Source organism: Spinacia oleracea, chromosome 4 (genome assembly GCF_020520425.1).
Source record: "Spinacia oleracea cultivar Varoflay chromosome 4, BTI_SOV_V1, whole genome shotgun sequence".
In the NCBI taxonomy this organism is placed as follows: domain Eukaryota; kingdom Viridiplantae; phylum Streptophyta; class Magnoliopsida; order Caryophyllales; family Amaranthaceae; genus Spinacia; species Spinacia oleracea.
The window spans coordinates 2,394,029-2,417,670 of record NC_079490.1 but is presented as its reverse complement, the minus strand read 5'-3'; the positions used below and the strand labels follow the sequence as shown (position 1 = coordinate 2,417,670).

Genomic DNA, 23,642 nt, shown 5'->3' with positions numbered 1-23,642 from the left:
AGATGAAGCCAACAATATATTACTCACATTTATTTTCATATATTTGAAATAAAATAGGGTCAAAGTAAATTACGTGAATAGCGCGAAAACTCAAAACACTGCGACTATTCCGGAACGGAGGGAGTATTTCTTTTTCCAAAATGAAATTTCTTTATCAAGGGTATATATTATCTCTAACATCAAAGACTTAGCCTAGTGATTAAGATTAATGACTCGTGCTCTCTTATAATATCCTAAAATATCAAAGCAGTATTTATTGATTTAAATATTTGAAATAATCCAAATTTAATACCGGAATATTCAGTTTGATAACCTACTAACTAATTCTTCTTCTACTTCTAGTAAATTAAAAGGCATCTCTAGCATTTTGCTAGAGAAGAAATTATAAAAACAATAAACCCAACCTGAAGCCCATACAATTATCTGACAACAAGTCCACTCGTGTGAGGCCATCGATTATGAAGGTACTTGGAAAGCATGGGCCGTTTCATGGGCCAAAAACTGGGCCAAACTCTCATCATTATCATCACTAACCAAGTAACAAGAACCCTTTGACCACCAATTCTCATTATAAAAAAAAACATAATAATGTGAGATATTGTTTGGTGAATCAAAAATTAATCTACATGATGCACACACTACCATGCTAGATGTTTATGTTTTTTTTTTCACCTTAGTCTTATTTCTTATTATGGTGTACTCATCCTTTCCTTAATACTCGTATTGTTTTGACTGGACACGTTTTTCAATGCATAACTTTGACCACCAATATTTTTAACTACTTATTATTAAAACTTATAAAAATATTAATATTTTGAAAATATATATTAAGATGAAGCCAACAATATATTATATCAAAATGAATTATGTGAATAGTGAAAAAGTCAAAACGGTGCGAGTATTAAGATACAGAGGGAGTACTATTCTTCTTAAACTCTGACCAAAAAATAAATAAAAAATAGACCATACCAGACCACAAAAAGAAAAAACGCTCACAAAAAACATTCAGTTCAGATACAACTAGACTTGAAATAATCAAATCAGACTATACTACCCGAAGAAAAATCAGAACAAATCAGACCAAAAACTAGAAAAACCGCTTTAGATCAGGTGAAGATAACAAAGCCTAATTTCAATGTTTTTACATTTTAAAAATGCCATAAGATCACCATGTTCAAACGAAGCCCAAAAACTTGATTAAGATGTGAAGCCCAACAAAAGAATTGCCACGTATACCAACCCAAAACCACCGAGCCACAAAATACCACGTCATCATCAACGATAAACCAAGATAACTGAATCAACTACTCCTCTCTCACTCAGTCAGTCTACCATCTTCCATTTTCAAAGAGGAGAGAGAAAATATGGCGGGAGGTTGTGTGCTCCTTCACTTCAAAACCTCAGCGTCGCCATTAATGGCGGTTGCGAGCTCAATTAAAGAAAAAGAAACTAACAAACCGAAGAAGATTGATATCGCAGATAAAATTCGGAATTCTAGGGTTTTGGTTTTGGGTGGTACCGGAAGAGTTGGTGGTTCTACTGCCGTCGCTCTATCGAAGCTTTCTCCTGAACTTCGCATCGTCGTCGGCGGTCGAAATCGGTATTTCTTAATCCGTATTTCTCTTCTCTTTGTTTGTAATCGAATTTTATGGGTTGTTGTTTGGGAGTGAGATTTTTTGAGGTTTGATTTGATTTTGTTAGGGAGAAAGGAGCAGCGATGGTGAAGAATCTTGGGGAGAAATCGGAGTTTGCGGAATTCGATATTGATAATGTTGATGCATTAGAGGCTGCTCTACAAGGTGATTATTGTTAATTTTTTTTGGAATTGAAGAAAATGTTGTAGGGAAGTTGTTTAATTTAAGTGATGTAGGGATTTTTCATGTAATTAAAAATCACAATTAATATTTAATACTATCAAAATATTCAAATAAATTCAAACTTCCAGAATTTTGCATAATTTAATTTGGAACTTAGATACGTCTCGGGGAGAAATCGGAGTTTGTCGAATTCGATATTGATAACGTTGATGCATTGGAGGCAGCTCTACAAGGTGATTATTACTTCATTTTCTGGGAATTGCAGAAAATGTGGTAGGAAAGTTGTTTAATTTAAGTGCTGTAGGGATTTTTCAGGTAATTACAAATCATAATTCAGATTTAATACTATCAAATGAATCCAAACTTCCATAATTTTGCATAAATTTAATTTGGAACCTAGCTAAATCAAGTAGTTCAATTTGATAAGCTGTGCAAAACTGGATTGGTTTTAAGGTACGGATTCAGGTACTTAAGTGGTCTGATCAGAGGTATGAGGAGAATTAAGTGTTCAAAATTCAGGAGAGGTGTCTTCAAATCTTGCTTTTTAACTTGTCACTTATCAGCTATGGAAAACCAGGAATATCGTTCTTTGGGATTGGCACTTGATATGTGTAGATGTTTTGTAAAGAATGTAAAGAGTGATACGGAGTGTTAGATATAGAGTTACAGTTGTAAATTCTAGGATAAGAGCTCGGGATAAAACTTGGTTTGACAACATTTGTCACTAAGTTTTCTCTTGTTTTTTTGATGTATTGAGTTTGTTACTTAGGCTTGTTAGGCTAGTTGTTTTTTGAGTTTGCTGGTTTGTTCGATAGTACTCTGTACATCCTAGGTGGTTTGTGGCGCCGGTTTACTCTTGGTTGTAAATGGGTGTTGGATTGCACTAAGAATTCCTACTTGCTTACCAAAAAATATACTTGCTTTAATTTGCTGGATGAAATTCAAAAGTTGCGATGCATGAAGTAACTTGTTGATCACTTTGAGCTAGTAAGAGAAAACTTAGTGATTGAAGAGTCAATTTACGAGGTGTTATTGACTACACCTCTTACTTTTATTGTCTTTGATTTGATACTTTTGAACCATGTTGAGATTTTGCGTGCCTCTCTATACTAAATTTTGTAACTTGGTGTAATAAAGTAATGAACATTAATCGTTTCCTTTGTAGATGTCGATCTTGTAGTTCATACCGCAGGGCCTTTCCAGCAAACAGATAAATGCCCTGTACTTGAAGCTGCTATTCGTACCAAGGTGAGATGAGGTAATTGTCTAAGCGCTTTTTTTAAACGATTTTGTTGATGGTTGATTGCTAGTGGGTTTTTTTCTTCGGTGTTCCTTGTTTAATAATCAGTACTAGTGTGGGTCATTTTGTGTACGGAGTAATTTATATTTTATTGATGCATACTTTCTGGATCTTCTTACAGACGGCATATGTTGATGTTTGTGATGATACAAGTTATGCATTTCGTGCCAAATCGTTTTGCAAAGATGCAATTGCTGCTAATATTCCAGCTATCACAACTGCCGGGATTTACCCTGGAGTGAGCAATGGTTCTTATATTTGAACATTCTAGTATTCTTGTTTCTTCTTGTCCTTCCATTTTCTTAACATTTGGCATGAACTGTTCTGGGCATTCTAAGGACTAGAGTCGAATTTATTCTATTACAGTTAGGACTGTAAGTCCTTGCAGAGAAACTTTTGTTACAGTTAGGTTAGGGATAAATATGATTATCAAAGCTTACGAGTGTTGGTAAATGATTTGATTTCTATTGTTTATATTTTGTTTGATTGACATACCCTATTTTTCCTGTTCCCTGGAATTATGATGACAGTGATGGCCGCAGAGCTTGTTCGTGTGGCAAGAGATGAAGGCAAGGGTGACCCTGAAAGGCTTAGGTGACCTTTTCTGTTCATTAAATTTTGAAACCGAGTCTTGTTAACCCTTGGTCAACCCTTTATAAATTAATGTCTGCTTATATATTTCATTTAAATCTTTATGTAATTCTTGTCATATCATTTGTGTGTGGGGGTGATCATTCATCTCTTGACTTGCCTATGTTAATTTTCGTGCCTTTATGGATTGACATCTTATGTGAGTTTCCTGGGTGTTATTCTCAGATTCTCGTACTTTACAGCGGGTACTGGAGGTGCTGGCCCAACAATATTGTCTACTAGCTTTTTACTTTTAGGAGAAGAGGTTGTTGCCTACAACAAAGGTTTTATTCCCTTATTCGGTTCTTGTTGTTTAACTTGTTTACTAGCATCATCTATTATTTTTGACATCTTGTTGGCATTTCAGGAGAAAAGGTCAAACTAAAGCCTTACAGTGGGATGCTAAGTGTTGATTTTGGAAGAGGGATCAATAAGAAGGATGTATTTTTGCTGTAAGTACTAAAGTGAAAATTATTACAGTAATAACTAGTACTACTTACTGTCAAGAATGCTATACCACTGCATTGGTGGTTGTGAATTTCATTCAACTGCTATTGGCCATCGTTAAATGGTATAGATTTCTGGATTGTTTTTGAAATCATGGCGATAAAATGTTCACATTTTCTGGATCTCCTGTAGGACTGGAAGGGCTATAGTACCTTCAAATAATCTACGACTCCAGGTCCTAATTTCAGTAGATGCAGCTACAATCTTGGATGTATATTGTTGTGCTTCTTATTCAATGAATGAATGGAACTCAGTGCTTAATTACCCTCATTTGAGTCCAATATACGTAGTACTCATTTGCATGATATAGGGTGAATTCTCCTCTTCCTTTTTTTCCCGACTAAAATAGTTGAACCTTGGAAAGTGTCTGTGAATGTTTTATTCACTTGATGTTGTCATCAATGATTCTAGTGTATATGGTATAGCATCTATCTACTTTTCACCGGAGAAAGTTCTTCAAAGTTAAAAGGTTTACTAATTTTTCTCCAGGAATTTGCCAGAAGTAAGAAGTACACATGAAGTTCTGGGGGTTCCAACTGTCAGTGCTAGATTCGGGACTGCGCCCTTCTTTTGGAACTGGGGAATGGCCATAATGACAAACCTTCTACCACGGGTATAATTCACTCTTCTGTCCCATTGCTAGTTTCAGCTGTTGTTGACTGGTCCTATTGTTGGGCTAGTGAACAACTGTCTGAAACTCTGAATAACAGAAATAGCAATTGCCTTACATAAAGAGGGATACTCAAAGAAAGTGACAGTAGCAGCTGTAACTCAGCATAAAGCAAAAAAAGTTTCATTGCCAGATTTTTTTTTTAAATGAAGTACAGTATAACTTATGACGGCTACTGATAGCATTTTACTAAATAGTCATACTCATCATGTAGCGGATTGTAGCCATATAGGTATTGATAGGGAAAAAAAACATTCTACATGTGGCCATGTAGATTTCTGCAGTCGGGTGACTGCATCTCATAATTTACAACCATGACCTTATGTGACTGGATTATGCAGGAATATTTAACGGACAGAAAAAAGGTACAACAGCTGGTTGACTTGTTTGACCCTGTGGTTCGGGCAGTTGATGGTATCGCTGGGGAGCGTGTCTCAATGAGGGTAAGGTCTATAAACTGATTAGTGTTATACCTATTAGGCTAATATGTACTTCTAATAAGTCCCCTAGAGTAAACATAGTAGAACTGAAGCAATACTTTGATAAATCTGTTACAGTCCCCCTTGTATGATTGTTCTAGTAGTGCATTTCTTGTTATCCCAGGCTAGGTAAGTGGTTACTTACAAACTATTTTTTTCACTCCTTTTTTTGACAGGTTGATCTGGATTGTTCAAACGGGCGCACTACAGTTGGTGTTTTTACTCATAAGAGCTTGTCTGTGTGAGTATCAGTCTTAGCTAGCTCTCTTACCTATAGTTCTGACTAGCCGGTTTGGTGTTCTATTGTTTGGATCAGAGTTTGCTGCATTAAAAGAAATGTTAGATGCAGTAAAAAAATTGTATATATATGTAGGATCTTCTGATATAGCATGCCGTAAAAAAAAAATTACTATAGAACTAGATATTGGGTGATGGGGAATTATTCTGAAATGCTTTCCATAAAGGGAAGTAGGACCCTACTTTTGGAATGGTCTTAGTATTGATGCACTGCTACCTGACAAATCAAGATAATGACTTTGCCACTTCAACACTAGGAATCTTCTAGCCTTCATCTTATGCTGTTGTTTTGAGATCCTTTTCAACTGCATTATCAAATTATTGGCTTTAGGCTTATGGAGTACTATTATAAAGTCATGTATAAGGCCCACTACTTTCATAAAAATCTTTCTTTCACAGTACGAGTGTCTTATACTTGTTCGCAGATCCGTTGGAGTATCTACTGCTGCGTTTGTCCTTGCAGTCCTAGAGGGTAGTACACAGCCCGGCGTGTGGTTTCCAGAAGAGGTACATGCTTCAGATCCCATTTTTTTGAACTTCAATCCTATGTTTTCATGCTTGACTTTATGCTAAAAACTATGCTTTAAATTACAATAAAGAAAAATACAGAAACTAGAATAGGACGAGTTAATCTCTGTCAACTAGAATAGGACGAGTTAGTCTCTTTCCTTAGGATAATATTAAGGTTAATTATATCCAGTGCTAGTCTTGATTAATAATATATAGTCATATTATCAACCCAATATATATAGCACATAGGTATATAAATTTTCCTAAAGATATTCAACAAAACATATTTCTTCCATGTGGGAGAAAACTCCCACATACGAAGTATATGAAATGTATGTGTAACAATTTACTAGTTAAACTTGCTAATATCTGCATCTTTTTCAAGTTTATTAACCATGAATATTTTGTGTATAGCCTGAAGGAATTGCAGTGGAGGCAAGGAATGTTTTATTGGAGCGTGCTTCCCAAGGAACGATCAACTTTGCAATGAACAAGTACAGTTTTTATTGACCTAACACTAATTAAGTTGTTTGGCTTTGGTTAATCCTCTGCAAATTTCATGATCTTCATTTTGCATGATTTAACAGGGCTCCTTGGATGATAGAGACCAACCCGAAAGAGGTTGGTTTAGGCATATATGTCTGAGGAATACTCAACCGGATTTCAATAACTGGTTCAGCTGATAGCTTTCAGACCGCCACAGTTCTAACTTTGCTGTTTCTGTGTGCACGAGATTGACGAAAAACCGTAGGAAACAGCAGGTTGGAATTGGATCATAAGTTACTGTTAAATGAAATGCCCTGCAACATAGACAGATGAATGGTAACAAAAGAGTGAAGGAAGTAAAGTGTCTCTTATCATCTGACAAAATCCCTTTGATTTGTTTTGGGGAAAGTCTGGTGAATTTGTAAATGATCAAGGCTGATAAATATAATGGTAGAAATAAATTTGTAAATGATTTGAGATAACACATAGTTTATCTTTGGTGTCGTATTCAATCCTTGATCAAGATCTTGAACAAGACCACTGAGGCCTTAACCCTCACGGTTTTTTTGGTTCAGTATTTACGGGTAGGTACTTAAGAGTAGGGAGAAGGTAACGGAAACTTACCCTCAAGAATTTTCAATTGGGATCGAATCTGATATAGGGGGAGTAGTATTATAGATGTCTACTATCTAGGTATAGTTATTTTCAGATCGAATGATTATTGGTTTTGTGGCTTTTTCAAAATGACTAATATATAGAGTTTTTTGGTTGCGAATGAGCCACCCGGCAATACAATGACTGATATATAAAGGTGATTGATTGCTTTGGTAAGTGGAATCTATCACATGAATATTAGACAAATCAAGTATTAATTTGGTTTATTGCAAGTGATGTTACTAATTAATGTTAATACAAATAGTCTTTGGCTCCAACAATTAGGAGGAGCCAAGTGTCCAAAGATTATGGCTAAGGGATAGGTCAATTGATATGGGCCCACTGCATATGGCATCATATATATATTCATATAGGTGATTGACAAGTACATCTTCAATTAATCTTTGCTAAACAATTATAATTCCCCCCCATAAACAGCAAATTGGAGAACCCCCTCAAAAGAAGAATATTTCCTTTTCTTTTTCTTCTTTTTTGAAATTTTATCATCAAATAAAGCTTTGAGGTCCATTGGTGGATTTAAGTATGATTATTTAACTCGGTCGGAAAAAGAGCGTTGTTAAACTCGACTGTAAAAAGAGGGTTGTTAATTTCGGCTGTAAAAAGGTTAACTAAAATAATTAAGAATATTTTGCAATTTATTATAACATACGGTGTAAAAGGGAAATAATTTCGGAAAGTATCTTGTATATTATGTAGCTTCTAGTAGTATCCTCACTCAATGTAATCTTGTTAATTAGGAAAATGATATATGCAACTCTAAAGACTACATATGAGAGACTGGAAATGAAAACATTTACTTGTACTAAAATATTAATTACACCGACCGATGCATGATTTTGTCATGTATTCTTAAATTTATTCTAATTTACAAAAACACTTTAAATGCTTATTTGTAGCTCAAATGGTTGCATATATCATTACCTTAAAAATGTATTTGTGGCTAACATAATCTATACATTAATGACAAATCTAATAATTGAAGTTAGTTGTCCTAACATATTTACTTTTGTGTTGCACTTCACAGTTCACATTGGATTGTTGACACCTCCAATCATGTCTCATCATCTCTATTAAAATGTTAAGAGTAGAAAAAACTAAAAACATAAAACAAGTCATAATAACTTCACAGGTCAAGAAGTTCAAAGGAGAAGAAAACAAACTTGTATAGTCATGTAAAAAGGTTTCTCTTCTACTTCATATAATAGTATGAAACATGGTCATTTATAAACCTCTTATCCAAACACAAATTACCTCTTCCCTTGTGTGATCGACTACGTTTACACTCTATCTGTTCAAATTTACAAAAAAGATAATCTCCAAAGTAAAGATGTAGCATAATATTTACCAATTACTCCTATCTTTTGTGAAAGTTAGAGGCAGATTTAAGACAAAATATACTCATTTTAAATGATTTTAGGTTTTCTTTTTTGAATAAAAGGTCGATAGTTGGACCATTTCCACACTCATTACGTTATTCATTTTTAGTAACATTTTTAAAATAAATTCAGTTGTTTTAAAATTTACTCTGTATGATAACTTTTTCCGAACATTTAAGACAAAAAATTACATAAATGAAAATCAAAAGGGGAAAAAAAAACTAGAAAACCGGAAAAGGAAAGGGAAAGAAGTGATCACATGAAGTTTTCACTTTTGGTGACCCAGATCAAGAAACGTTGCTATCAATTCACACCAAAATTAAAAAAATAAATAAAACAAACATAAAATTAAATTGTCGTGCCTAATCCAAGAACAATCCTTACAAACACAATCATCTTTCTTTTGATTTCACCTTCTAACCTAAGCATCAAAATTGAAATAACGGTTGACATCTCATTCAGGCATTTCGTCGAACACATACATAGCATGCATCTTGACACAAAGGGGGATGAACTGTGAAGATTGAGAATCGATTATTTGTTGATTTGATGATGAAGCGTTTCTTGATATGTCGCCGCCGGCGTTGCTAGACACCGGCGGAGAGTTTTCCGATACTTCCCACCTAAGAAAGGTAAGATTTTGAGCACTTTAAACTTATTTCTTCGTTGGGATTTTCTGGGTTTGTTTCAAACGATCGAATTTGCTTCAATTATTTGATATGAATTCGTATAGGCAATCTGGGTTTGTGAACTCGAGTGAAATGAATGCGAAATTTGAGTTTAGTTCCCCGTCAACCTCGAATTTGGGGTCTGAAATTCCCACATTTAGTTCAATATCTGGTCTTTCAAAGCCGAGATTGATGAAGTCTAGGAAATCTCAGAATGCCAAGTCAATGGGCAGCTCAGAAACCCGGAGAATCGATCCGGGTTTTAATCCTTTTCGACCCGTTTTGGATAATCTTGCAGGGGTTTCATCTAGGTTAGAGAGTGAGGATGATAATGGAGCATTTATGAACAGTAGTAATAGTAGTAAACATTTGAATTTGAAGGTTACAAGTAAGGTTGAGAAAGTGGGGGATGAACTTATTGATGAAATTAGGAAACTGAGAATTGAGAATCAAAATATTGCTAGACAAAGTAAAGGTGTTTCTAATGACTTGCCATCTGAGCTTCCTGATAAGATAAAAAATTTGAACCTTGGAGGTTCAGGTAGAGAAAACTCGAGAGTATCCGGTGTTGTAGTTGATAATGTGAGTGGTTCATTTGGTACTTCAATGGAATCTGAACTTCCTATTGATTTGGAGAGATTGAATCTTAAAGATACTGGTGAAATGGGTAACCCTAATGTTGTTTTTGGTGCTTCTGGTAGTAATAGTTTTGTGTTTGGGAGTACTAGGACAATGAAGGATTCGACTGACCCGAGCATAGCAAGCACACTTCCTAATAGGATTAAGAACTTAAACATAGCGGACCCCGACAAAAATAGTGGCACTAAGAAGGAAATGAACATCAACCAGAACAATCGGACTGCTAATAGAACTGAATCTGGTGAAGTGGATACAATGATTTTGGATGAGATGGCGAAGTTGGAAATTCTAGGTGATTCACAGGAATCTAGTGATCATCCAAGAACAAAACAGGTTGGAAGCATGAGTAAGGAAGACAGTAGAATACCATGTCAACCCAAATCTCGAAACCAAATCAACGAACATGATGAACATTTTATTGGTCCTCAAGTAGCTGAAACACAATCGGATAAGGGCTTTGGATTTTATGATGCATCTACATCATCTTTTTCCTCTGCTGGTGTTCACTTTCAGCCGGTGAGGCATGAATTTCAAGCGCCTTGTACCGATGGTGCTGAGAAGAAGGAAGGTTTTACTTTTAGTAGCAAGCAGGATGGTTTAAGGATTCCCCATGTTGAATTAACACCTGATTCAAAAGGGAATTTGTTCACTGGGTCTAAAGTGCAAACCGGATTCAGCGCCAAGAAAGGATTAGTTAAAGACGCTAAATCCAAGGGGAGGAAGGCAAAAGTTAAAGAACCTAAGTCAGTTTTATTGTCCTTTGCGAACAATTTTACATCAAAAGAGAACAACATGCAACCTGAACCTTCCGAGTCTTACTCACCAATGGATGTTTCTCCTTATCGTGAAACTGAGTATGACGAACAATTAAGTAGAGAGCATTCATTGACATCTGAGAACCAGACATCATTGGGTTCACAGACATCAATGGTTTCTAATGATGCAATAGATGAGGATCTGATTAGAGCTACAGAAAGCATGGACATTAATGAAAGCAATGCTGTTAAGCATGATGAAGCAGATGACCAAGTTCAAGTGGATTGTGTGTCTGCAGTTGAAAGTGAAAGTTTTATGTCTGCATCGGAGAATTTAGACGAGAATGGAGAAAATGAAGTCGAGTCAAACAGCGAGGAATGTGGGTATTTCTCTGCTGCAAGTTTTGCAAGCCATGGAGAATCTTCCTTCACTTTTGCCGCTTCATCTTCTAACCAAGATCAAGCATCAGCTGCTATGCGCTTTAATAAGAAGAAAATCCGTATGAAAGGTGGCTCAGATATCTATATTCCCACTAGGGCTTCTGTACTATCTGATGCACAGTTTTCTCCAATTGCTAGAGTTTCTGTGCTCCCGTCACAGGTGGTGCAAAGTGATGTTTTACCAACTGCTCCTCCAAAAGAAGGTAAAAAGATTACCTCTCCAACAACAAGCATGGCAATGGAAGGTAATGTTATTGGGGATGCAAAGAAAGTTACTTCACTTCCAAGGACTTCATCTGGTCCAGCTCGTGCAGCACAAGAAGCTTGTGAGAAGTGGCGCCTGAGGTGCCTTTTCATGTTTGGCTATTCTGATTGTTTGGAGTTTATAGTTTTCTTTCAAGGTGTTTTTACCACCTACAAAATTTGAAAATTTGTTTTTTACCACCTAAAAAAATATTAAAACTTGTTTGTTTACCACCTGGAAACGGAAAAATAGATTAAACCGTTTTGTAGGGCCCACTATCTCAATTTCCTTTCAATTTTTACACTCCCTCTTCGATTTTCTTTAACTTCTTCACCCTCCTCTCTTTGCTGCCATTGAATTTTGTCAATTTTGTGAATTAATGGGAGGAAAAATTATTTGAATTCATGGAAGAGAAGGAAACAAAGGAAGAGAAGGGAGTTAAGTACATGAAATCCTGGTAGAAGCGAAAATATCATTAATATTACCATTATTTTGGCCCCCCCACATAACAGTTTCATCTACCCATTTTAAGGTGGTAAAAACAAGTTTTAATTTTTTAGGTGGTAAAATACAATTTTTAGTTTTTTAGGTGGTAAAAAACAATTTATCGTTCTTCCAGTTCTCATAGATTACCATTCTGTTTGATTTGTTGAATATTACTAAATGTTAACCATGACAAACACTTACAGGGGAAACCAAGCTTATGCGAATGGGGATCTGGAGAAAGCGGAATATTACTATAGCCAGGGGTTGAGCTGTATTCCTCAACATGAAACATCTAGGGACTGCCTCCGGGCTTTAGTGCTTTGCTATAGTAATCGAGCTGCAGCTCGTATGTCTCGCGGAAGAATGAGAGAAGCATTACGAGATTGCCTGGTTGCTGCTGAGATAGATCCCAAATTCTTCAGAGTTCAACTCAGAGCTGCAAAGTAACGTTCATGTTCTAATGTCTTTGTTCTGTTACTTATGTAATTTAAGCTTGTTAGAAATTAAAGAAATAAATTGCTTCATCAAAGTGGTAGAACTTAGTTTGGTCCTTGCCTTTTATTTTAATTTTTTTTTTTCGTTTTTTTTTCTTTTCACCCTCATCTCTTATTTTCTGTTGTAGCTGTTACCTTGCTCTTGGTGAAATTGGCGATGCATCACTACATTTCAAGAAATTGTTGCAGTCAACTGATGTCTGTGTGGAGCGGAAAATTATTCTAGAGGCTTCTGACGGCTTACAAAAGGCACAGGTACCGTAGTTAATTTGTCAATATGCTGTTGGTTGGGTATTGCAAACTACATTTTTTCCCCCATGCTTCATTTTCAAGTAGAATAATGACAGAATTGCATCTTATATAAAACGATTATAAAGTTGCATTGTAGCTGAGTCCAAAAGGGGGAATGTAGGCTGAAATATGTGCGTTTCATATCAACAGCATAGGCAAGATATTCAGGACCAATAAATTGGCCTCAGGTATTTTGACACCAAAGAGGAAATCTAGGGGAATTTAACCAATACAAAAGATGATTTATCAGATATATAAGGGAATTAGTTTTAGCCAATACTTGAATGTAGTTCATGATCTTGGATTGATCCATTATTTCCTAGTTAAAGTTATGCTCCCTTAGTTAATCGTCTTGACCATACGCTGCTGCCTGCTAGTCATGAGAGTCAGGGGGGTGTTAGTATTTTCATATTTCATTCTGAAAACATTTTAACATCTACTCCCTCCGTCCCGGATTACTTTCCCCGCTTTCCTTATAAAGCCGTCCCAATTTACTAGCCCTGTTTCTATAAATGGCATGAGTTTACTAATTTTATATAATTTCTCTCACTTAAAGGACCCACTTGTATTCCTACTTTCTAAAAAGGTTTGACACATTTCCTACTAACTATATTAAAAAAAAGCCCCACTATCAACTACCACTTAATTAAATATGAAGTCAATTATATTGCATAAAATCCTGTGTCAGGCAAAGCGGAGCGAGTAATTCGGGACAGAGGGAGTACTTGGAAGTGATTACTAAGTCACGATAATGTATGCACACATAGGGGTGTAAAAAGAGCATTTCCCTGGAAATGATAATTTTTTTGACAACACTGGAAATGATATTGACTTAAAATGTGTTGACTGGCAGAAAGCATCTGAGTTCATGGATCGTTCTTCTGGACTTTTGCTGCAAAGGACATTGGTTGATGCAGAAAGTGCTCTAGGAGTTATTGCTGAGGCTCTAATTATAAGTCCATACTCAGAGAAGTTACTTGAGAGTAAAGCAGAAGCACTTCTCATGGTTTGTAGTTTTGTCAATGTTCTTTTATTTCCTCCTTTCTAGACAATGGTTTTCCCTTGACAATTTTGAATAGGAGACTTTCCCATGTGCAGTTGCGGAGGTATGAAGAGGTGATACAGCTGTGTGGGCAGACTCTGGAAACTGCTGAGAAGAACTCTCCTTTACTAAGTGCTGATGGACAGTCATTATATTTGGAGGCTTCAGAGCAACTCTTGAAGAGTTATTCTTTCCGGATTTGGCGCTGTTGTGATATGTTCAAATCAAACTTCTATTTAGGGAAACTGGAAGAAGCTGTTGAGTTTCTGGGGAAGCAAGAGTGCTGGATGTCTATGGTGGCCAAGTAATGCATCCTCTATTTTATTTTATTTTTGACCCTTTTCTGTTAGGAATAACTTGAGTACTGTTCTCAGATTTTATGATTCTAAATGCTAATAAAATATTTTAGGTTTGGAAATGAGACCCTTGAGTCATTTATACCTCAACTTTCCACAGCCCGTGAGCTGATAAACCATAAGGTATGCAATTGCTTTTTTCTTTTGTGACTCTGTTCAAATTTAATTCTGCATTTAACTTGTGGTGACGAGCACCCATTATGTGCAAATTGAGAGGAGCTTATTTCTACTGATACCTTTCATGTTCAAACTAGGAGATCCTTGAACTCTCCAAATTAGTGTCTCTTTGTTGTCACCCACAGAACAGCTAACTATTTATTTGTACACCATAGTATATTTCGTCATGCTCTCCTGTAGCCTTGTTTAGCTGTTCCCAGACATAGGCAGTTGCACACGAGTGCAGCACCCCCCCCCCCCCCCCCCCCCCCCCCACCCACCCACACACCCACACACCACTACTCAGCTTCAAAGAAAACAGGGGTGGGTGGGGTTCCATGATTTGGAAATTTTACTACTATGTATAGTCCTTTTGTGTTGTGAAAAAATGGACAAAAGTTCGGAAAGAAACTTTTATTCTTTCCTAAATGTCCAGGACAAGTGTTCTAAAAACTTCTGTGCAAAGGCATACTGACACTGTTCCTGTTAACTTAACTCATGTCGTCCTGTTACAGCAGCAAAATTTGCTGCAAGCTGATAACTGCCTGATTGGAGTTGGTTTTTGTGTGTCGGCCACTTGGCCTCCTAAGTCTTCAAGCCAAACTTGCACTTCCTTCTGGTTTTGTTTGCTTTTGTCAGCATTTATGTCAGAAATTTCTTGTATATGTTATGTCTTCCCGTGGTATTTGACTCCTCTCCCATTTCTGCTATGTTTCTTGCTTGAATTACATCTGTTTGACTGTTGGAAACAGGCTTTCATTTTATGGCTGGGGTATGCGCTTAATTAGCTGCATCTTACCCTGTATTCAAACCTTTTCTTGTTGTATTTAAAAGTTTTCTTCCCAATTTTTTTTATGATTCCCTCCTTTATGGCTAATTCTTAGACAGTTACTGTGTTAAAGTGAGACATACTACTGTGATCGAGGATATTCTATATTTCACATTTGTGGTAATAGTAATACCATAGTATTCCATTTTTGGTCCAAGAACTGTTGTTTAGATTCTATCAAAGATTTCCTACCCTGGTAGAGTTATAGTTTCTTGTTATGAACTATATTTGTTCTAGTTTCTTTTTCTATGTTTCATAAATTTGTGGCGTAAGACATTTGCTGCTGTTTACAGTCTGCAGGAAATGGAGCCTTTCAAGCCGGAAAGCATAAAGAAGCTGTTGAGCATTATACTGCTGCTTTGTCTTTCAATGTTGAGTCCCGTCCTTTCAGTGCTGTATGTTTTGCCAACCGTGCTGCAGCTTACCAAGCATTGGGGCAGATCACTGATGCAATTGCAGACTGCAGTTTAGCAATAGCTTTGGATGAAAATTACTTGAAGGTTTGGACCAATTATCACCTAATTCATCAGAGCAGTAGATCTATTTTTATTACGTGTTTATGAGATATGGTATGCTTGAAGCATGTGAAATTGCAACTCCAGCTTAGGTGGTGCTTCGTGGAGAACACTATTATAGTTACCGGGCCAAAGTTTATAACTTTGCCACGTCTTTTGGAGAAACATACTCTAAGTTTTGATACCCCTCCACCCTACTTAGACTCTGATAGGCACATCTAAGAACTTATTAGGAAAACCTATCCCATTTGCCACGACATAAAAGGACTCCTTACTTATATCGTTGAGTTTAACCAAAATTAACATGTACTCACACTTGAGTTTATCTTACTCCTTTAGGATCCAAAAGTGATACCTCGCTTTGGCGGAAAACTATCACTAACGCTCGGGATTTTTCTCTTTCAATTCGATGGGGAATATTTTTGGAGGCGAAAAAAAGGTTTTTTTGAAGTTAGGAATGTGTTTGGATTTTTTGGGAGCTTGGGTCCGTTGGGGATATGTGTTTGTGTCTGGGTATTTTTTGGAGTTGGGGGATAATTTTGTTGCTTAATTGAAGTGATAACCATTTAATTAGTGTCCTCCCAATGAAACCCTAAAGTCTTGGAAGGAGTTATTTGTATTCTTTTGAAATGAAATTTCTAGGCTGCTCTAAGGTCCACCATCGACACCACATTCTGCACCAAGGCCTGTACCGAGTCAGCAACACAAATTCCCTGAAAACACCTCTTTCTCCTCTTCACGAGTCAGCAACACAAATTCCTTCTTATTACAGATCTGACCAATTACCTATTTACCATCATAACGACAAGGTAGCCCCTTTTCTTTCTTGTTTTGAAACTCCTTAACATTGAGTCTCCTGATCTCCTCAAATGGTTTAGCTACTGGTATGGTTTTCCCACCTCGAGGGGTGCCGTCAGAAACCCCTGACCAGTGATAGTCAGGTTCGATGATGCAATTTTCTACACATAAATTTTCTCTGTTATACCACTTTGCTAAGAATATAGGGAGATTTAGATAAGAAGAATTTAGGGGAAAGCTTGATAGAAGTTTGTATTGAATGATCAGTGTAATCACATCAACTACAAACTAACCGCACTTTGAGGGGTATATTCCCTCCCAATAAAGTTTCTGTCACAACAATCAGCATAATCACCTTTTACAGCTTCTCTCTTTTTTTTTTTTTTTTTTTGATAAGTAAATAATAACATTGATGTCAAAAAATGTACAAAGAGAGACAGGGAGGCAAATCCTCACTATACAAACTACCTACAAGGCTACAACCCTAACCACTACAAAAAAAACCAAACAACACTCCAACAAAAAAAACACTAACAGCATCAGCACCTACTACCTGCCTAAAATTACCAAAGGTCAACCTTGGAAAGGCTAAGACAAAACAAAAAGGTTAACAACTCCTAGAATTCTGCAGACTATTGAACCAGGCTAGATCCTCAGCATTCCATTTTGCTGTTATCAAGCTTTGACTCGACTGCAAACATCATATTGCATTCTCTTCATCAAAACAGAAGGCATGACTAACTTTGCATACCAAAGGACCTCGTTTCGAGCTTGCCAGATATAGTATAGTAAGTATACCATAGCAGCAAGTGTAGCATACACAATTTCCCTCCTATGCTTACTCTTATATGTTCTTTCCCATCTCCTCCACATAGTGAAAGTATCTTCCTGATTTCTGTAATTAATCCCAACCCATCTGCTGATCACAGTCATACAAATGCTACTTACAGGGCACAAGAAGAACACATGTTTAGCCTCTTCATCTGCCTGACCACAAAGAAAACAGTCTGCATCAACATTTTCCCCTACTCTCAGTAGCCTATCTTTGTTTCGTAATCGCCCTTGAACTGCCATCCAAGCAATACAAGAATGTCGTGGCACATTCAGTTTACTTCATACCCAATGTGACCAAGGGGCCTTGGGCATATCTCCCTTCAACCACTTATAACCAGCAGAAATAGTATAGTGCTTACCAACAGTTGCCCATCCATTAGAAACAAAGCCCTCCTTCATTTCATCCTTTACTCTAAAAATATTCTTCAACCTCCAACTGGCACCCCGAGGTGGAACATAGTCCCACCAATTTTGATCCTTTATGTACACACTGTGGATCCATTTAACCCACAACATGTCAGCCTTCATTGCAATCTGCCAGACATACTTCCCTTGTGAAGCCTTGTTCCAGCCAATACAGTCCCTAACACCTAGACCACCACAACATTTAGGCCTACAAATCCAATCCCAAGCTATCTATGGTGACTTAGAAAGGATAGCCTTTCCCTCCCATAAGAAAGCTCTACACAATTGAACACTTTTCTGAAGCGCCATTTTGGGCATAGTGAACACTTGAGCCCAGTAGGTATTTATACTCATCAAAACAGCATTTACCAACACAGTTCTGGCAGCATATGAAAGATGTCTGTTACTCTAGCACATAGTTATATTGGTAATCTTGTTAACCAAGATATCACAATCAGCAACGGAAACCCTTTTTGCATTCAAAGGAACCCCCAAGTATCGAAAAGGAAAAGTACCCTTGACAAATCATGAACCATTCAGAATATCTTGTTGAATGTCCTCTGAAACACTACCAAAATAAATAGCAGTTTTATCAATATTTGCCATAAGACCAGAACATACTGCAAATCTATTTAGAGCTCTGGTAACCATTCTCACAGACTTAACTTCCCCTTTTGTGAATATCATAAGATCATCAGCAAATATTAGGTGATTAAGCTTCAAACCTCTGCATCTATAATGAAAGCTAAAACCCCTAGTATTGCTTACTTTCTGTAGCAATCTAGTAAAGTATTCCATAGCCAAAACGAACAAAAGTGGAGACATAGGAACCCTTAGTGACAGCTTTTCTCCTTATTTATTATATAACCCACTTTTCCTCATAACTAACTTTATGAAACAGAATTACCCTTCCCTTTTCTGATATTACTAACTAATTATGCCTTTCCCTACTTACCCTCAGAGTTCATTCTAGAATAAGTGAGCACAATGAGTTCTTTGCAGACAATCGCTCAAAACAGTTCAGGGTATTAGTTGGTATTACTTATACCTTACTCCAGGTTATTGGTTAGAAAAATTCCCTAATTGATGGCTTTTCCCACTGTCATAATTCACATTTGGTTACTGGAAAAGTCGAAAAGGTAGAGTCTAGTGTTCACAGAGAGAGTTTAAGTGTGAAGCCCAACTTGTCTTTCATCCTTGGCTATTAATCTTTCTATCATTGAAACGATGCCTTCGAAGGCTTTGCTTGAGCTAATAGTTTTTTTTTCTTTTGGAAGTACAGGATACGGGTTATGTTTCTGAAATGATATCTAAACTGAATCCCATTTAAAATTCTTTATGTTTCAGGCAATATCAAGAAGAGCCACCTTATTTGAGATGATTAGAGACTATGAACAGGCAGCGAAAGATCTTGAGAGACTTGTGTCTCTTCTAACTAAGCAGGCAGAGGAAAAGTCAACTCATGCAGGAGCATATTTGCCATTGGGCTCTGTAGCTGATCTAAGACAAGCTCGGCAGCGGCTTTATCTGATGGAGGAGCAAGCTAAGAAAGGACTACCTTTGAATTTTTACCTCATTTTGTGAGTGTTTTTATAGCAGTTGTTATTTTCTGTTCCTGAATTTTAGACTTAGTTTTTCTTTCTTGGGCTAAGTAGTGAGAAAATGGACTACTGTCTTCTTACATCAGTTTTTGTCTCAATCCTGGTGGCAGGGGAGTAGAGCCATCTGTTACAGCAAAAGATCTGAAGAAAGCTTATCGTAAAGCTGCTTTGAGGCATCACCCTGATAAGGTTTGAGCCTTTCACTTTTTTTTTTGGTAAATGATGAATTATATTAACCAAAACATTGGAGTATAAGCTATACAACATACAGACGAAAGAGGGGGAACAAACCAAAGTTAACAGTCCTTCTAGGAACATAACTAAGGAACCCCAAAAAAAGGGGGAAAAAAGCACAACTCCAAAACATAGAGATTTTACTCTTAAAGCAACGAACAAAAACAATATATTGAATCTGCCGAATAATGCCTTGTGTATCAGTATCAATATCTTGAAATCTTCTCATGTTCCTCTCCCTCCAGATTTGATAAACTGCAACAGCGAGTGCCATCCTATAAACTTGACTTTTTCCTGATATTCCTCTAAACTGCGTTTGCAAAATTTGCATTTCCATGGACCAATCTTCAACATGTCTTGAGTAGCCCATCCATCTCAGAATATTACTCCAAATCTGAGCAGTAACTGCACTCAAAAGAAGAGATGATCAACACTTTCCAACTCCTGAATTCCTGATTGCATAACCTTCATATAGGATCATATTGAATTCCCAGTTTATTCAATCAGTCACATGTAGCTAGTCTTTATGGGTGGTTAACCAGCTAATAAACACACACTTCGGAGGAGCCAGATTATTACATACTACCTCCATTTCATAAAGATCTTTACGGTTACTGTTTGCGCAAATATTAAGATAAAAGTACTAAAGTTGGTTGAATATAATAAAATATGGATAAAGTAAGAGAAATGTGTAAAAATGTGGGTAGTTGTAAGAAAAAAAATGAATAAAGTAAGAGAAAGTGAGTATAAAATTGTAAATATTGTGGGGTAAGAAGAGTAAGTTTGTAAATTTTCATGTCCAAAAATAGAATAAGGCAAAGTGTAAAGAACATTATGAAACGGACTAAAACGGAAAGTGTAAAGATCATTTTGAAACGGAGGTAGTATGAATTTTCTCCATGGTACTTGTGTACTTACACCTCAAAGGCTGTTATACATTTTTCTTATAGAGAAATGATCATTATGCATGAGGTTGACAGCCTGCGGTATTTGAGAAATATAATCAGCAGCTCGAAATACCTCTTTGATCATCCATGAAGCTTGATGAGGGATAGGCATTTGAGCCTTTCACATTGTTGTTTCATATTTTCCTATATCTTGTAGTTGACATGATTTTTTGCTAATTTAGGCTGGTCAATCACTAGCAAGAGTCGAGAGTGGAGATGATGGTCTCTGGAAAGAAATAGCAGAGGGGGACTATAAGGATGCTGACAAGCTTTTCAAGATGATTGGCGAGGCATATGCAGTTCTTTCAGACCCTGATAAGGTGATGTTTACACATCTAGTTATCTGAAGCTCATTTTTTAATATATACTTGGCAAAGTATACATTTTTTTTATTCCCGAGTCTTTTATAAATGTCATGGATTCTTCAACATTTGTTGCATGTTTGGGAGGTAAACTTCAGGACCAGAATTGTGACCTCTTTAGTTTTTGGTATTTAAATGAGCGAGCCTCTGCAACATTTATGAAACATCATTCATCAAGAACGGGTATATTTACGAAGTTGGTAATGTAGTTACGAACTTCCCTAAGCTTGTAACTATTTTTTACTTCATGATCTTTTTCTCTTGTAAGAAGAGAAGGGATTATGGTAGCTCATAAGTTTAATTCAAGTTTTAAGGAAATTAGAGTGTGGATTGAAGAAGTTTTAGAGGGTGTTGGTTTAATTATGCAAACAATGATCTCCTTTTGTTGAATGAAATTTAATCTAGTTTCCTTTCATATAAAGGGGTAAAGAGGAAGTTATAACATGAAAAAAAAACATCTGCTATTGATCAGTATATCTATGATGCATGTAAGTTTAGAAACGCAAAAAAAAAATGGTGAAAATTAGCCATTGATAAGTTAGCTGAGAGGATAATTTTGCTTCAAAATCTAACACTTCATATTATTCATTGACAGGGGTTTTAAAGTTTGATTTTATTTAAAGAGATTTTAGAAAGAAAAGACCTCCTTGTAACTCTAGACACTGAAATATCTTTTAGGGGGGGAAATTAATGGTCTTTTAGAGGTTAAGTTTCCTCCTAATTATTTGAGATTTCTAGTTAGTTACCATGCCACAAAGTTAAATATGGTACTTTGTGTTGAAAAGAATCAAATGAAGCCATATTCATTCACAAATAATCTTATACTGGTTGTTGGTTGTTTTGCTGCGGGTCTGTGGTAGCCACCGATTATTACTATGAAAATTTTGTAATGGCTTAGTCCAATATATATCAAACTTTACTGGTGAAGTGAATTATACCAAATAAATCAAGTTTACTTCTGAAACTGAACAGAAATTGATGAATTTTTCTTTGAATTGTATAGCCAAGAGATTTTCATTACCATAGGCAGATGAACTCACCTAGACTTTTTTTTTGTTATGTGTGTGTGTGCGCGCTCGCTCGCGCAATGTCTATGGTTATGGTCAGGGGTTGCTCCTTAACTTTGCAACGTAGAGCATACGTGACACACTTCCACAAACGTACTGTTGAATGAGAGATGACATTCGAGTTCCAAAAATTACAGCTACTCCCTCCGTCCCTTTTTATTCTTTACGTTTGCTATCATGCACGCGATTTAACAAATAATTAATATGGATAAAGATTCTCTTTTTGTTTTACTTAAACAATACAAATTACGTTTTATTAATAATATTTCACTTTTATCAAAAATTTGACATTGGAAAAGTGAGAAAGATTTAATGTTCCAATGAGAATGTGATAGATATAATGATTTTTTTTAATAATAGATTTAATGGTTAAAATGGCTCAATGAATTTGATTGGTTGAAATAATCATTTGACACGATTTTTGATAGAATATTAGGGACTTTTATGCTAGTACAATATAAAAGGAAAGATTCTAAGTGTAAAGATTAAAAAGGGACACTAGAAACGGAAAGCGTAAAGAATAAATTGGGACGGAGGGAGTATCTTTTTGCGCTATTATGAATAATATACCATTTTCCGAGACTGAATGATGTTATTTACTAAAATTATTGCTTTTATTGGTTTTCATTTGCAGCGTTTGCAGTATGATATGGAAGAGGAGACAAGGAACGGCCAAAGGAAAAGCAGTTCAAGAATGCACACTGAAACTTCATTTAACACAACTGCAGAAAGAAGTGGTGGTAATGGAGGACAATGGCGTGAGACGTGGAGATATTCTGCCAACCCTTATTCTCGAGGGTTTGAGCCTACTAGACCCGGTAGTAGATACTATTGACAGAAAAGACATGCAGTTGAATCACGATATGGACATATGGAGCGAAAACCAGTAGATAAATCACGGTATGACTCGCACAGTTTTGAGCCCGTTCAATGAAAGTTTAAAGTGCTAATTTTATTTAGGGTGTGATTTTAGTGGGGATATCTGGTGAATTAATATTGAGTGTTAAAACAGGGTTAGAGGGAGATGAAGTTGAAGAGGTTGAATGAATATATGAATTAAATGGTGGATTGATATTGATTGTTGAACGAAAGAGATCGAGTTGAAGAGGTGTTGAAGCTGTAAAATATTTCATATGACGAACAAACAAAAGGAAAAATTGAAAAAAAAAAAGAAAAAGAATTATGGATGGAAGATAAAGGTGGCACGTGTGATCTAATAATCTATGGTTTTCCTTTTTAAATACTAGGTATAGAATATCCATTGCTCAGAAGTCAGAACTCAGAAGCAAGGATAGAGGACTTCTTCAACTAAACCTGGTGATTAGCTTGAAGTTCAGAAGCACTGTTGAGAAAGACTTCCCATCAGAATGTTGGTGACTAACTGAAGCCAGAAGTGTCTTTCTTCCTTCTAGAGTACATAGATGATGAAAAACAAAAAACAAAAAAAAAAGAGACAAATTTCTTTCAGATTCTTTTTCCTTATTCAAACTATTTATCGATTTTCTTTTCTCCGGGTGTGAAGGGGTTTTTTTGTATGTGAGAAATCGATTTATTTTTCTAGTTTGAGATGTAAATACAGGAAAAAAATTTGTATAGCACGAAGAATTTGCTTTCGATTGAAATCAAAGTATGATGATAGTGTTTGTGTTTGCATATGTATAGCATTGTTCTTAAAGTCTATTTATCCCCCTTCTGAGCTTTTTTTGGCTGAATTGAATTAAAATGAACTAA

The 23,642-nt window shown here is 36.2% G+C and overlaps 2 protein-coding genes across 4 annotated transcripts; both read left to right on the top strand.

The window, feature by feature from the left end:
• Positions 1 to 1,293: 1,293 nt before the first annotated feature.
• Positions 1,294 to 7,208, top strand: LOC110783283 (uncharacterized). The gene is made up of 13 exons (XM_021987597.2): positions 1,294 to 1,600; positions 1,702 to 1,799; positions 2,983 to 3,065; positions 3,239 to 3,365; positions 3,648 to 3,711; positions 3,934 to 4,031; positions 4,115 to 4,199; positions 4,744 to 4,867; positions 5,266 to 5,367; positions 5,580 to 5,644; positions 6,126 to 6,207; positions 6,625 to 6,704; positions 6,798 to 7,208. Exons 1-13 carry the CDS (start codon positions 1,365 to 1,367, stop codon positions 6,853 to 6,855), a joined length of 1,302 nt encoding a protein of 433 aa, XP_021843289.1. The 5' UTR covers positions 1,294 to 1,364; the 3' UTR covers positions 6,856 to 7,208.
• A 1,776-nt stretch (positions 7,209 to 8,984) lies between these two features.
• Positions 8,985 to 23,568, top strand: LOC110783281 (uncharacterized). Of its 3 annotated transcripts, XM_021987596.2 has the most exons (13): positions 8,985 to 9,379; positions 9,481 to 11,595; positions 12,184 to 12,423; positions 12,603 to 12,729; positions 13,619 to 13,771; positions 13,864 to 14,111; positions 14,217 to 14,286; positions 15,442 to 15,648; positions 19,048 to 19,280; positions 19,412 to 19,490; positions 20,665 to 20,802; positions 22,546 to 22,811; positions 23,159 to 23,568. In XM_021987596.2, exons 2-12 carry the CDS (start codon positions 9,509 to 9,511, stop codon positions 22,744 to 22,746), a joined length of 3,783 nt encoding a protein of 1,260 aa, XP_021843288.1. In that variant the 5' UTR covers positions 8,985 to 9,379; positions 9,481 to 9,508; the 3' UTR covers positions 22,747 to 22,811; positions 23,159 to 23,568. The 3 variants fall into 3 exon arrangements, with proteins under 3 accessions (XP_021843288.1, XP_021843285.1, XP_021843286.1); XM_021987593.2 differs by having other exon boundaries at positions 8,985 to 11,595; XM_021987594.2 differs by lacking the exon at positions 23,159 to 23,568 and adding an exon at positions 22,924 to 23,151 and having other exon boundaries at positions 8,985 to 11,595.
• Positions 23,569 to 23,642: the final 74 nt, after the last annotated feature.

Bases quoted from the DNA above. Each gene is read 5' to 3' on its own strand.
- LOC110783283 (XM_021987597.2), top strand. From the start codon at position 1,365: ATGGCGGGAGGTTGTGTGCTCCTTCACTTCAAAACCTCAGCGTCGCCA. The intron at 3,066-3,238 runs GTGAGATGAGGT...ATCTTCTTACAG, and splicing joins AAGCTGCTATTCGTACCAAG to ACGGCATATGTTGATGTTTG. The intron at 4,868-5,265 runs GTATAATTCACT...TGGATTATGCAG, and splicing joins TGACAAACCTTCTACCACGG to GAATATTTAACGGACAGAAA.
- LOC110783281 (XM_021987593.2), top strand. From the start codon at position 9,467: ATGAATTCGTATAGGCAATCTGGGTTTGTGAACTCGAGTGAAATGAAT. The intron at 13,772-13,863 runs GTTTGTAGTTTT...TCCCATGTGCAG, and splicing joins AAGCAGAAGCACTTCTCATG to TTGCGGAGGTATGAAGAGGT. The intron at 19,281-19,411 runs GTGAGTGTTTTT...TCCTGGTGGCAG, and splicing joins TTGAATTTTTACCTCATTTT to GGGAGTAGAGCCATCTGTTA.